The following is a 14,316-nucleotide window of genomic DNA, read 5'->3' on the forward strand; positions in this document are numbered from 1 at the left end:
GGACTGGGAGCCAGGAGATCGGGGGTCACTCCTGGCTCTGCCACTGACCGGCTGGTTTGACTTTGGGCAAGTCAGCGCTTGTCTGCACATGCTTTAGTGAGGTGTAAGTTTTAATCCACACTAGCATGTTGCACACTAATTGGCCCGTGCAGACCCTGCTGACATGCACTAAAAGTTCCCCGGTGCACCTGTGGAATGACATTGACATGCACTAGGGAACATTTAGTGAACTATAATTTACACCCCTCTGGGGTAGATTAAAGCACCATGTAGACACACCCTCACTTTACGTCCCTGTGTATCTGTTCCCCCTCTCACTCTTTGTCTGTCTCTGCAGACTATGAAATCTTCAGGGGAGAGGCTGTCTCTTACTCGGTGTACGTTCAGTGCCAATGCTCTGGTTGGAGCCTCTACACCGAGTGCAATTAATGATTGTACCCACAAAGAACATTATTTAGGTTGCAAAGTCGAGCATTCCAAAGCTAGAACACACCAGATTTAAGGCCGTCTTTGCCACCTTAATTCTGCCCCCTTGTGCACCCATTCTGTGACTGAATGAAGCAGAGTTCCTTTGGGGAAAAAAATAGTAAATGATAATGTAATTAACGACTGGACCATAATGCATATGCACAAGGGGGCAGAATTAAAGCTATATTTAAGGATGTCCCCCCCCCCCCCCAGCCCAAATTTCATGAAAGATTCATCCTGTTTTCTGGCTTTAGCCAAAATTCTCTCAAGGAATGCAGTCAGAGAATAGACATGGTGATTTGTTTGAGTTTCTCTCTCAGCAAAACCTAAATGGAATTTCTCGGGACAAAGAAAAGGCACTTCTCTAGCCAAAGGCTTCCCCCACACTGAATTTCCTAGGCTGCAAACAATGGAGGTGCTAGAGCTTTTTAAAAAAAATACTGCAAGATTCTTTTATAATGGTAAGTGCTCAGCAACCCATCTACCGGGGTCACTACCGGCTTCCCCTATAATAATATAAACTGAAGTGGATTAAAAACAAGGCTTAAAAAAAAAAAAAAAAAAAAAACCAGAAAAACAATAGGTGGAATTTCAAAGGCACCTAGATGACTTAGGAGCAAATTTTTGTCCGGCCTCATGTACGAATGGGCTAAAAATAGGTAAGCACTGGAATGGGCTTTCAAGGAGATTGTGGAATCCCCGTTACTGAAGGTTTTTAAGAACAGGTTATACCATGACCTCTCAGGGACAATCTGGATTTACCCGGTGCTGCCTCAGTGCAGGGGGGCTGGACTGGGTGACCCCTTCCAGCCCTACATTTCTATGATTCTATGACTTCATGCTGGGACTGAATTCATACAAAAAGAACAGTCTCTAAGGTGCCACAAGGACTCCTGTTCTTTTTGTGGATACAGACTCACACAGCTGCTACTCTGAAACCTGAATTCAATACGTATGAACCAGGATCTTTTTGTTTTAATTCAGAGACTTTGCTGGGCACAGGGTGTTCCGGGCGGTGGGCAATGGAGGATGGTGTGGGCCCAGATGTCCGGAGACGTGGGGCCTATTGCTTTTCTCTGAGCTTTGTTCATGTGACTTAAGCACTTGAACAGTTGAGAAACGTTACAGGAGAGTAAAGTTGCATGCAGCAGACTCAACAAGCCGGCTTCGAAATCACTAACGTCGTGCTCTCCCCCACAATACACTGACACGCCCTTTGTCTGGGATTCACGTATAATGACACCTAGCTCCTGTACAGCGCGTCACATCAGGAGATCTCAAGGCGGTTTACAAAGGGGATCAGTATCATTATTCCTATTTTTATATAACAGCCAGTGCGCTTTGCCGCCTCCTGTTAAATGTGAGCATGGTGGTATAACAACACGCTTCACCGTAACGCTCCAAGTATTGTACAAAGCAGCTAATCACCATTATCTTCCCACCCCTCGTCACAGATGGGGAAAGCGAGGGACAGAGAGATCGGACTTGGCCAAGGTCAGAAAGCAAGTTAACGGTACAGCAGGCGCCTGAGTCTGAGACCGGTGCCTCGCGATATATCAATAGCGCATCTCAAGCAGAGCAAGCTTGCCTACATGGTGTGGTTTGATTGGGAGTGAGTAGGTGGGGAAAGAAGCTCAAAGGATGGCCAGTGTTTGAAAACCAGCATGGCGCCCATGGCTTTAACTTTCATGTCACAAAACGACCCAGTGTATTTCCAGATGACACTGCCGTACGACGAGCGTCGTAGGTTGGCCATTGACATGGCAGTGATGACTATAGTTCAGCTGCCACATAGTCCAGATTTTGGGTTTAAAGAGAGACAGCCGGGAAGTTTAAGGCAAAACTGGGTTTTGTTCATAAGTGTGTGTGTGTGTATGAGTTTATATAAATATAATCACTTTTGTATACTGAACAAAGAAATCAGTGACATGCTTTTCTTAACCCATTGTCCTATTGACCTACTGCGTGAGAGTCTGAAAGTGAAACTGACTAGTTCATTTTTATGGTCCAAGCCACACTGAAGTGAGGAAGGTAGATAGCGTGTAGGAGTTTAAAACGGGCAGGGTGGGGCTTTCAAAAGTACCTAAGTAACTTTCAGTGAATCACAAAGAGCTCGATATACTTGTGCTTAATTCTGCCTGGAATCAGATTCTAGGGCAGAGCTTTGGACGTCTTTCTCCCTTGACTTCAACGCGCCTTGCAGACACTTGCCCACAATTGTGTTTTGTGCAGACATGGGCATTACGTCAGAGGCATTCCAAAGGGCCTTTAAGAAGGTGGGCAAGTATTGGGATGAATGGGTTAATGTGTACCACCACTGGCCTCTAGGGGATGGAATCGGAATTGCTCAACTGTGCAATAGGCCTTATACCGCTATCGGTGAATGGGGAGTCTCTTTTAGCTCAAGTGGTAGAAGTCTATGATTGAGGCTAAGTGACATTGCCTAGTGGATAGGGCACTGGGCTGGGAATCACGATATCTGAGCTCTGGCAGTGTTGTGGCTCCTTGCTCAAGTTACATCCAGTTTTGTGCCTCGGTTTCCCCATCTGTAAAATGGGGATAATAAATACTTACTCTTCTTTATAAGGCACTTGGAGATCTCTAGATGTGATCAGAGCTAAGCATTATTGTTAGAATGCTGCTGGCCTTTTCCCCACTCCTGAGTATGCAGTGAACCCAATATCATCTCAGCAGAACACCTGTGCATTAAAGATGGGCTCCAGTCGAGAGATTCAGATCTGGGTTTCAAACAACCCAAATTTTTGTGGGTGTTCAGAAGCGGGGATTTTTTTGGCCTCGTCTAATGGCAGGGGCCCACCCGCATGTTACAAACCAGCCCAGGGGGAGGGTTGGATTCCATCCACAAATCCCTGCCCTTCTGCTCCGCTGTGCCACCTGACCTCCACCCCTTTTCATTCCTTCCCCCGGCCTTTCCCCCATGTCCATGTAACAGCTGAACAGCTTGGGGTGTGCTGCCCTTTGTGACGCTACAGACTGCCGGGATATTTGCCTTGCCGCTGGCACCAGTGCCAATTCCCAGGCGAGGTATCAAGTCTGCGCGGAGAGAGTTCTGTGCTCAGGAACCCAGCTCTGGGTCTTTTGCAAATACAGAACAACACAAACGACGATGTATAAAGCTAAAAACTCCCCCCGCAGCACTGGCTACAGCAGCTCCTGTCCCACGGGGCTGGATCCGACTCCCCGCTTTGGGCATCTTTAGCCTCCCCCTCGCTCTGCCCAGCCCATCATCATGACAAAGGGGAGGCCAGGCCAAACCTGGGCGGTGCTGTGACCTTGCACCAGGTTGCAAAGGGCGGAGCAGAGCCCAGCCGGGCGCAGCAGGTGCCACCACTGCAGGATGAATGCAGGGCAGGCTTGCTCAGCCACCCACTCCCCCAGCACCTCCCGCCCCCTCCAGGGCAGAAACTGATCCGCGACTCCCCCCTCCCGGGATAAAAAGAAACAACACGAAATTCCCAAAACATAGCATGAAAAGTTACACAAAATAGAAGGCATTTCATGGGGCTCTACTCAAGAGCGGGCCAGGCTGCAGGCATTATTGGGAGGGGGGACATGAACCCCCAGAGGAACGTCCAGGAGCCATAATAGGTGGCACTTAGACCAGTAATCCCTGGCACCTTCAAAGCACTTTACATAACCTGACGCTAAGTGTGCCTGGAGGACCAATGCTACCATCCCTCTTTAGCCACGGGGGTTAAGTGATTTGCCCAAGGGCACGGAGGGAGGATGGGTCTGAGCTGACAGCAGAACTCAGGCATTCCTGGCTCCCAGTTCTGCACTCTACATCCACATTCTAAGATAGGCTTAGCACAAAGGAGGTAAAAGCAGGGTATTTAGATGGCATTTGACATGCGTCATGCACAGGCGAGGAGAATGGAAAAATCAGCACCAAAGCCAGGCTGAGGGAAACAAGCAGAGAAGCCAGGTACAGGGCAAGATATGGGTGTGGCCCAACAACGCGGACCAGGTTGGCCAAGACCAGTTATGCTCAGAGTTTTCTTACTGGCTTTCTTCCCAAACCACAAATATGCCATTGTGCTCCACCCAGCGGGAGCTGCTGCTCACAGGTCAGCTGACCGGATAGGTCCTTTCCATCTCCAATGTACAGCTGGCAGAAAACATTATGTCCCAAATGTCCCGATTAATTATGCACAGAGGAGTTTGGGCATCTGTCCAGCTCAGCAGGACAGGGTTTCCTGGACCCAACACAAGTTAGACGTGCCACAAACAGGCTGTGTCTTAAGACACCGGTTTGTTTAATACAACCGACTGTTGTACAACTGGCAAAACTAGCACCCCGGGGAGGACTGGTTTGGAAGTGAAAAGAAAAAAGCACGAAGCAGGAACCTTGCAAATCCAGCCCCACTAAGATTCTTAATTAGTTACAACGAGCAAACTGACTTCAGCTCAGCCATGGCTTTATCACTGAGCCTTGTTCAACGCCCAGTTCTGTCTCCATATCGACAGAGCCGTTTGTCTGGCCTGTCAAGACAAGACATTGCTGAAACCTCTCTTATCTCTGCTGTCATCATCTTACTGTGATTTTGTTCTTGACTTTAATCGGCTGAAGAGACCATAAGAGTTTTGAAATGGGATATAAAACCTCATGCTTCAGGCCTTAATTCAACCTCTTACTAATGTGGTCAGGAGGAAATCTTCCCTGTGGGCAGGTTATCCCATAATTGCCTCCTGCAGGGTGTCTTGCAAGTGCCTCTGAAGCAACTGGTACAGGCCTCTGCTAGAGACTGGATACTGGATTAACAGGACCTTGGGTCTGATCCAGTCTGCTAGCTCCTAAATTCTTATAGATATTTTAATTTAGTTAGTGACAGTACTGATAAATGCAAAGGATGACCAATCCTGTGACAGATTGTTGCCTTTGATAATGCAATATTGTCTATTCCCCACCACTTCATGATGATGCAATTCTGATTCATGCTGGTTTAATGTATCTTTCTTAGGGCTGTCAAGCGATTAAAAAAAATTAATTGTGATTAATCGCACTGTTAAACAATAATAGAATACCATTTATTTAAATATTTTTGGATGTTTTCTACATTTTCAAATATACTGATTTCAATTACAACACAGAATACAAAATGTACAGTGCTCACTTCATATTTATTTCTGATTACAAGTATTTACACTGTAAAAACCAAGAAACAGTATTTTTCAATTCACCTAATACAAGTACTGTAGTGCAATCTCTTTATCATGGAAGTTGAACTTACAAATGTAGAATTATGTACAAAAAAAACTGCATTCAAAAATAAAAATGTAAAATTGTAGAGCCTGCAAGTCCACTCAGTTCTACTACTTCTTCAGCCAATCGCTCAGACAAACAAGTTTGTTTACATTTGCAGGAGATAATGCTGCCCGCTTCTTGGTTACAATGTCACCTGAAAATGAGAACAGACATTCTCATTGTACAATTGTAGCCAGCGTAGCAAGATAATTACGTGCCAGATGTACTAAAGATTCATATGTCCCTTCATGCTTTAACCACCATTCCAGAGAATGTGTGTCCATGCTGATGACGGGTTCTGCTCGATAACAATCCAAAGCAGTGCGGACCGATGCACGTTCATTTTCATTATCTGAGTCAGATGCCACTAGCAGAAGATTGGTTTTATAAGGTAATAAAGGTGGTTCGAGTTTCACTAGCAGGACCAATTTTTCCAGATCCCTAAGTGGCCTCCTCAAGACTCACAACCCTGGGTTTAGCAAGCCAATGCTCCAAACCACTGAGCTATCCCTCCCCCTTTTGGAAGGTACTTCAGATTCTTAAACCTTGGGTCGAGTGCTGTATCTATCTTTAGAAATCTCACATTGGTACCTTCTTTGTGTTTTGTCAAATCTGCAGTGAAAGTGTTCTTAAAATGAACATGTGCTGGGTCATCACTCGAGACTGCTATAACATGAAATATATGGCAGAATGCAGGTAAAACACAGAGCAGGGGACATACAATTTTCCCCCAAGGAGTTCAGTCACAAATTTAATTAACACATAATTTTTTTAACGAGCATCATCAGCATGGAAGCATGTCCTCTGGAATGGTGGCTGAAGCATGAACGGGTACATGAACGTTTAGCATACCTGGCACATAAATGCCTTGCAATGCAGGCTACAAACGTGCCCCACAAATGCCTGTTCTCACTTTCAGGTGACATTGTAAATAAGAAGAGGGCAGCATTACCTCCTGTAAATGTAAACAAATTTGTTTGTCTTAGCAATTGGCTGAATGTGAAGTAGGACTGAGTGGACTTGTAGGCTGCGAGGTTTTATATTGTTTTGAGTGCAGTTATGTAACAAAAAACCCCTACATTTCAGGACAAAGAGATTGCACTACAGTACTTGTATGTGGTGAATTGAAAAATACTTTTTTTTGTTTATCACTTTTACAGTGCAAATATTTGTAATAAAAAATAATATGCACTTTGATTTCAATTACAACACAGAATACAATATATACAAAAAATGTAGAAAAACATCCAAATATTTAATGGATTTCAATTGGTATTCTATTGTTTAACAGGGTGATTTAAACTGCGATAAATTGCCACTACTTTTTTTTTTAATCGCGATTAATTTTTTTTTTTAATCATGTGAGTTCACTGCGATTAATCAACAGCCCTAATGTTTTTGCATTTCACTTTCCGAATGATAAACACAAACAGATTTGATTTATGGACGGCCCACCACAGAATACAGGGGTAATTAACCTCTGGCTCCTCAGATTCCTAAACTGGCTTTTTTTAACCTTTCCCCAAACAAACCCCTTCCCTAGTGGTCAGGAGTTGGATCCAATCCTTGCACAGACGCTGAAAGAGCAGGGAACTATGGGTGCCCGAGGAATGCAGGATCAAGCCTTCTTAATTTAATTTAAGCAAGATCTGATCACGACCATACAAATGTTTAGTCAAAACACCACATAACAATAAGCAGCATCATTACGAGAAGTGAATATCCAAAAACACTGTTCCTAAACACAGAAAAAAAACCACATGATATTTTTGTAATATCACAAAGGAGTCAAGAGATTTATAAAAGCGTTATCTATATAAAAGAGTGAGTTAAGGCCAGATTCATAGTTTCATAGAGCTTAAGGACAAACCTTAAGGACAAACTAGTGTGACCTCCTGTATATCACAGACCATTAAATTTCACCCAGATACCCCTATACGAGACCCAGTTAAGACTAAACTCTGCCACAGGCGCAGAACAGGAGAGACGGAGGTGCCACCAATGCCCAAGGCCATTACAACAGCAGGGAATTTATTAGATGAGATATGCCCATATGATCTCAGCAAGTGATCCATGCCCCATGCTGCAGAGGAAGGCAACCCTCTCCTTATTCCCCCCTGCACCACACACATACATGCACATGGACACAGCCAATCTGACCTGTAGGAAAAATCCCTTCCTAATCTCAGATCTGATGATCAGTTGGACCCTGGCCACATGAACAAGACACAGCAGACAAGCGTTTGAGAAAGAAGAGGGTGAAAAAGCCCAGAATAGATCAGGCCGATAGTGCATTGGGGAAAAATTTTTCCTTCCTGACCTTGACAGGCACCTACCTGAGCCCTGAAGCATGAGATTTGATTTCATTATAGTCACTATTTTAAAGCAGAGTTATGAGCACATTGAGAGCAACACAGAGCTTCCTGTTTTCACCCTGGCCCATAAAGGAAGGGAACGAACAGGACTCCTCTCAGATGCCAAGACCAGAACAGACCATACGACCATCCAGTCAGAGTTTCTGCACACACAGGCTGCAGAATCTCCCCCCGAAGCTGGATTAAAACACACGTTCTAGGAAGATATCTCATCTCATTTTAAAGACTCTAAGTGATGGTGAGTTCACCATCTCACCTGATTAAACTGTTCCAATGTTTAGCTACCCTCACTGCTCGGAAATTGTCTTATTTCAAGGTTGAATTTGTCTAAGATTCATCTTCCAGCCACTGTACCCCAAAATGACCCCCTATGAAATTCATTAGAAACTTTCTTATTGCTACTGATTTTACACAGAAGGGTCTCAGACACTGCAGCAGTATAAAACCAATAGATTAGATCAGATGCAAATATCCAAAATTTTCTTTCTTGAAGTGGAGGGGCAGCTCAGTAAAGTTTTTGCTAAGAACTGCAGCCGTGCTTTGGCAGCACCACTGCCACCTTTCGGAACACAATTATGAAGTTAACTTCAGTAATTTGGCTGGGCAGATCTGATAGATTCTTCGATTGCTTATTTTGCTAAATCACAGAGGCACAGAAAGGGTTAAACAATTGCAGCTGAACAAAGCCTCTGTTTCCCATTCATTGCCTCCTGGAGGGAAATTAGATTTTAATTCAATCTAGCCAAAGCTTTATTTTATTTACTCTAAGCAAACTCTTAACTCTATCAGCCTTATTGGCAAATAGATTAAACAAATTCATCACATCAGAAGCGTCATTTTTTGTTGCAACGTTAAACCTGTCACTTAAGAGACCAAAAATCCAGCAGCGACATCCTGATTTTTCACTTGCGACAAAAGACTGAGTGTTTGGCCTAAGTGTTTACTTAGATTGTAAAGTCTTTGGGGCAGGGACCGTCTTTTTGTTCTGTGTTTGCACAATGCCTAGATCAACAGGGCGCTGGGTCTATAAAGAATAAATATAACTCGCAGGGTGCTATTTCTCACAAACAGGGTCCTGGATCATACTCTCGACCTCAGACAGTGACATCGTATGCTCTCTAAGGCCTGGTCTACACTAGGAAATTAGGTCGGCATAACTACGTCGCTCAGGGGTGTGAAAGATCCACACCTCTGAGCAGTGTCGTGAAGCCAACCAAAGTCCCCATGGAGACAGCACTAGGCTGATGGAAGAATTCTGCCATTGACGGAGCTACTGCCTCTCGGGGAAGTGGAGTACCTACGCTCCCGCTGGCGTAGACCGCGTCTACACTGAAGCGCTACAGCATTTTAAGTGTAGACTCTTAAATCCACAGGAAACTTCATTCATGGGTGGGCGCCCTTCAAGTCAACGGGACAACTCCCGTGATCAAGGCTAGGCATGTGTCAGTAGCGGCAATTCAGACATTTTGTGGGGGTTAGGGGCAAGGGCAAATTCCAGTCCCTGCTACCAGCCCCGCACTCCCAGCAGGGACCCTGTTCTCATCCCCGGTCCAGGGACCCTGGGTCTCCCAGGCTAGGGAGTTTCCCCTCTTTTACCCGCAGTGTGTCGGCAGACTCCCATGAGCTCCTGTACGGGAACAGGCTCCCCTCGTGTGCCAGGTCACAACACCGTTTGCGCCGGCCACCCATCCGTCTGTATAGAGGGCCAGCCAGGCGCCGCAGCCGTGCAGCCAGAGCGATTTCATACGTGACCCCTGCCTAAAGCAGTCCTGTGCTCAATCAGCCCAGCAGCTGCTATCGCAGTCTGAGGTCACGGCCTGCCCCGGCTCCGCGGCACACGGAACCTTAAGCAAGTGCAAAAACCTTGGGGGCTAAGGGGCGTTCGCCCCTCCAGTGCCTCCCAATTGGCTCGTGCGTCATTTGCAGGATTGGAGCCTCAGGACATCGTTCTCAGGCCTGGCCTTGCTCCGCGACTGAGAGCCTGACTAGGGGCTTCTCTGAGCTCAACATCCCATCCCAGACGCCAGCATCTGCAGCTCCATGGAAGTGAATTGACATTACAGATGCTGCACTTTAGATCTGACCCACAGCAGGCGGCACAAGTGGAGGAACAACTAAAGCCACGCACGACAAAAGCGCCCCCGCACACGACTCCTGGGACCGGCTGCCCGTTAGATGCTCCCTAACTCCATTTCCTCCTTTGTAATTTAAATACCATGGGGCGCGAGATGTATCCAGCACCGATTAATCCACCCCCAGCACGAGCCAGTCCCTGCCCTGAAGCGCCTACAGAGGACCAGGTCGAAACGCTGCTGGAAGGATGTGGAAGCAGCACCACTCTGGGCACGTCTCCATCTTTTTTTTTTTTTTATGAATGAGCCTGTCTCTGATTCCCCCACTACCGTGTGTCACTGGAAGCAAGGTGGATGGAGGGGGTGGGGGGATTTCCCCTTCCGGCTGAGCCGGGGCTGCCCCCTGAGCTAACCAGGCACGTCTCCCCCAACCCAGCTCTCTCCTCTCAGTGCCCAGGCTCACCCCCCAGCCACCCTAGTTCAAGGAGCTGTTTGGGGGGGGGGGAGCCCCTTGCTTCACTCCACTGACACTCCCCAGGGCAGACAGGCACTGGGAGGGGGGTGTTGTGCCTCTTCGTCCCCCAGCCACTGGGGGAGCAGCCTGGGGGGGTCACCGATCCCCTAAAGGCGCTGAAAGGGGTGGGGGTGACTGGACATGGCCACAGCCCCCTTGTGCACTGACCCCCCCCCGCGCCAGCAGGAATCTCTTCCCTCTCCGCTACCCATGGGGGCTGGCACTGGGAGGAGGGGAGAGGCTGGGGGCAGCCCCCGATCTCCAACTGGGGGGCAACTTTCACTGCTCCCCGTTACGCCCCCTCCTCCGCAAGGCTCCGGCGCAGGGGAACCCCGCCGCCCCCCCGGCCGGCGAACCCCCTGCCCCAGGCGAACTCCGCCCGGCGAACCCCCCCGCCTCCCCCAGGGGGAACCCCCCCGCCGGAGACCCCCCCGGCGAACCCCGCATCCCCCCCCCCCGGGCTCTCACCTCCTTCTTGACGTTCCAGAGCAATTTCTCCTTCGCCGCCTCCCCCATGGCTGGGGGCTGCAGCCGGGGGCAGAAGCGGCCCCGGGGGCTCAGCGCGCTCCGGCCGGGGCCCCCCGGGGACACAGCCGCGCACCCCGCAGCCCAGCAAAGCAACGCTGCTGCCGCCGCACTGGGCGCCGCTCCGCAGCCATCTTCCGAGCCTCCTGCCTGACGTCAGACTCCTGGCCCGGCCCCCTCCCGCGGGGGAAGATTATTTGGCAACAATACAGTGTGATGAGGCCGGGGGAGGGGGTTGCACCTGCCTGCAAAGGGGGCGAGCTGCGTGCAAACGCCCGGAGCCCCGGCCGCACCCTAGCACCCCGGATCCGCCCCGCTCCCGGGGATTGGCCACCCCCCGGGAAGGGTCCGCAGCAGCAGCAGCAGAGCAGCGGGTCTGGGAGCAGGAGAACATCAGAGCCGAAGCGGGTTGCACGGGGGGTATCAAGACCGGAATAAACCCCGGGGACTCGGTGAATTACCCTTCCCATGGGTGAACTGCGAGCCTGCAAGAGAAGGCTGGGAACAGTACCCAGGGCGGAGGGGTGTTTTTAAACCAGTGGCTGCCCCTGCAAGACACAAGCGATGGGTTACAGTCACACTGTGCTCCGGGGGGGGGAAAGTATTTTATTTTTAAACTCCTGAAGAGTGTTGCAAACTAAAAACTCAGGAACAACACGCGTCGGTGACTTGCTAAGCCAGGTGCAGCTGAGCAGACTCTGCCCTGCGCGGAGAAAGCTACTGACATTTCCTGCTGCTGGAGTCTCTAGCCGGCGGCATTAGCACGACAGGCAGCTCCCCCCAAGAAATTCTATCTCCAGGAGGCGCTTGGCCCTCCCACCGGAAGCTAGTGACACAACGTTCTCCCGTAGAACTCCGAGTTAGGGAGCGTTCCATGGTAACTACGGCAACTAATTATGTGGCGGGTTAGAAGCCCGGCGTGAAACGTGCCAGCCAGGTTTGTACATTGTGTTCTAAGGGCATTGCCTCTGCCCCTCCAGTTCGTGTTAGGTTTCCGAGATGGGATTTGTTCTCCCTTAACAGCTGCTTACTCTGCTTCTGGGTCTGTCAGGAACCGCAGCCCACGAAGTCCTCGTTGTTCAGTCCCACTGCAAAATCAAATCTGGGCCCTTGAGTGAAATTAGCAGATTTACCAACTCCCAGCAGGGAGGCAGAGCAGGATGTACTATACCCGCTACACAATTCATACAAACGGCTGTGTGCTCGCAACAGAAATTATACCTGTTGTCCTCTTGCGTTTTATTCTCGTGGCCAGAAACAGTTGCTTCACCCCACCTCCTCCTCGTAAAATTGCCAAGGAAGCTGGCGCCACCTGTTTGCAATGAACGCTCGGCCTAGCTTCAAACAAATCGTGCTACCAGGGCCTTAACAGCTCAACTGAGGCTTCTTGAATGAGTCAAAACAATCTGTACATTGAAGCTTCGGTTTCCATAACGTTTCTTACCCTTCAAAATAGCCAAAAAGCTATTGCTAACTAATTGCCGGAAATGAGCTGTACTCATTCCAAAAGAAGCCAGTGAGCAGATCTGGACCTGAGGACAGGCCATGACAGAGAAAAATTAAAGGAAGCTTAAATATTCACCATAGGCTACAAGGGCAGATATTATATATATATATATATATATATATTTAAAGGGCAGTTTATTAGGGTAAAAAAAATTACCTATCTTGCTAACACTTTAGATTTAATTGAAATTTTACAAATCTACATTTAAAAAAAAGTTTATATATGTGTTTTAATGTCCTCTTGGCCACTTACAAAGGACTAGTCCATTTCACTTTGATTCATGGTCAATTTTCACTTTCAAATGGTGGTAGAACATTTTGATCACAAAACTGCCCAGAATATTTGTTTTTAAGTGATTGACGTCTTTTTTAAATGGAAATATTTCTACTGAACTCGTTTTAGAAAAGCTTGCCTTTCTAAAGCTGAAATTAGGAATCTGTGCAGCAGGACCATCTCTGAAAATGTATAGTGCCTAGCGCAATGGGGCCAAATCTGTGAAGGTCTCTAGTTATTACCGGAATGTGCATAATATATCATGCCTACTTACCGCCTTATTCGAGACAACTAGCTACAGTATACAATATTCAGGAGAATGGAAGAGTCTTAAGGGAAGCATGTAGAAAGGACATAACGTTGGAAGCAACTTGATCTGGACTGCATAGAGGAGCAGAGCACGTGACAGATGGAAACCCTATTGGCATAGGTGGAAGAGGTAACAAATAGCAGCTTCCCAATCTGTGCGGCAAATTACACAACTCTATGGAAGCTTGGTGATGACAAAGTAGATGTAGAGTAACACACATCCCCCAATCACGAGGAACAACAGTCCCACCCAACAAGTGGAAAAGTGGGCCACAGGACAGAGAGCATGAATTCTTACAGTGCTTCATGCCATCATGCTCTTGAGTTTTATAATGTCCAAGGCCGCCTAGTAAAGCCGGGTGGAAGCTGCCAAAACATGGATGAGTAAGTTCTCCATGAGGACTATAGGAACCAATGGTAGTTTGTGGCCGAGGTTGGAACCAATGGCACAGTAGCGGTAGGGGGAGTCTGAAGTTGTAGCAAACCCAGACTGCTGGCGTTAGAAGGAAAGGAAGAACAAAACAGTTGAAGCGAGGAAAGGCTCCTTCCTATGCCCACCACACTAAATAGACTAGAAAGCTCAACTAGGTGGCTACAAAAAAAAACAACAACATACAGGTGCCAGCAGCAGAGGCAGCAGCTAAATTAAGATGAATGAATACATGCCCAAGAAGGTTACGACAGCTGCCAAAAAGGATGCACAATTCTAGACATTCTCAGTACAAGTTACAGTAGTAGCTGTGAAAAATCTCACTTGTTTCACCCTTTGTTGAAAAGAACCACTGAATTGTTGATCAGCTAGAGATTATAAATTGTTACAGTGAAGGTGAAAAGTACTGAAACCAGTACAGATAAAAACAGCCATATCAGCCTCTGGATAGATAGAAATAAAAGTCCAGAAAAATCGTAACATAGTGATGTAGGGAAATAGCTAACATGTCCTTATAAAATGGCAGGCTGCACACAAATAGGGAGAATTTCATCTGCTAGACACATTAGTCTAGCCT

At 47.6% G+C, this 14,316-nt stretch overlaps 1 protein-coding gene across 3 annotated transcripts in view; it reads right to left on the reverse strand.

Moving 5' to 3' along the window:
* Positions 1-11,388, reverse strand: part of SGSM2 (small G protein signaling modulator 2) — a 122,021-nt gene extending 110,633 nt beyond the window's left edge. For all 3 annotated transcript variants that reach the window (XM_039507319.1, XM_039507318.1, XM_039507316.1), the window contains exon 1: positions 11,164-11,388. In XM_039507319.1, coding sequence (XP_039363253.1) covers positions 11,164-11,211 — 48 coding nt within the window. In that variant the 5' untranslated portion in view covers positions 11,212-11,388. The remainder of the gene's footprint in view (positions 1-11,163) is intronic.
* Positions 11,389-14,316: the final 2,928 nt, after the last annotated feature.

This window comes from Mauremys reevesii, linkage group 20 (assembly GCF_016161935.1).
Source record: "Mauremys reevesii isolate NIE-2019 linkage group 20, ASM1616193v1, whole genome shotgun sequence".
NCBI classification, from domain to species: domain Eukaryota; kingdom Metazoa; phylum Chordata; order Testudines; family Geoemydidae; genus Mauremys; species Mauremys reevesii.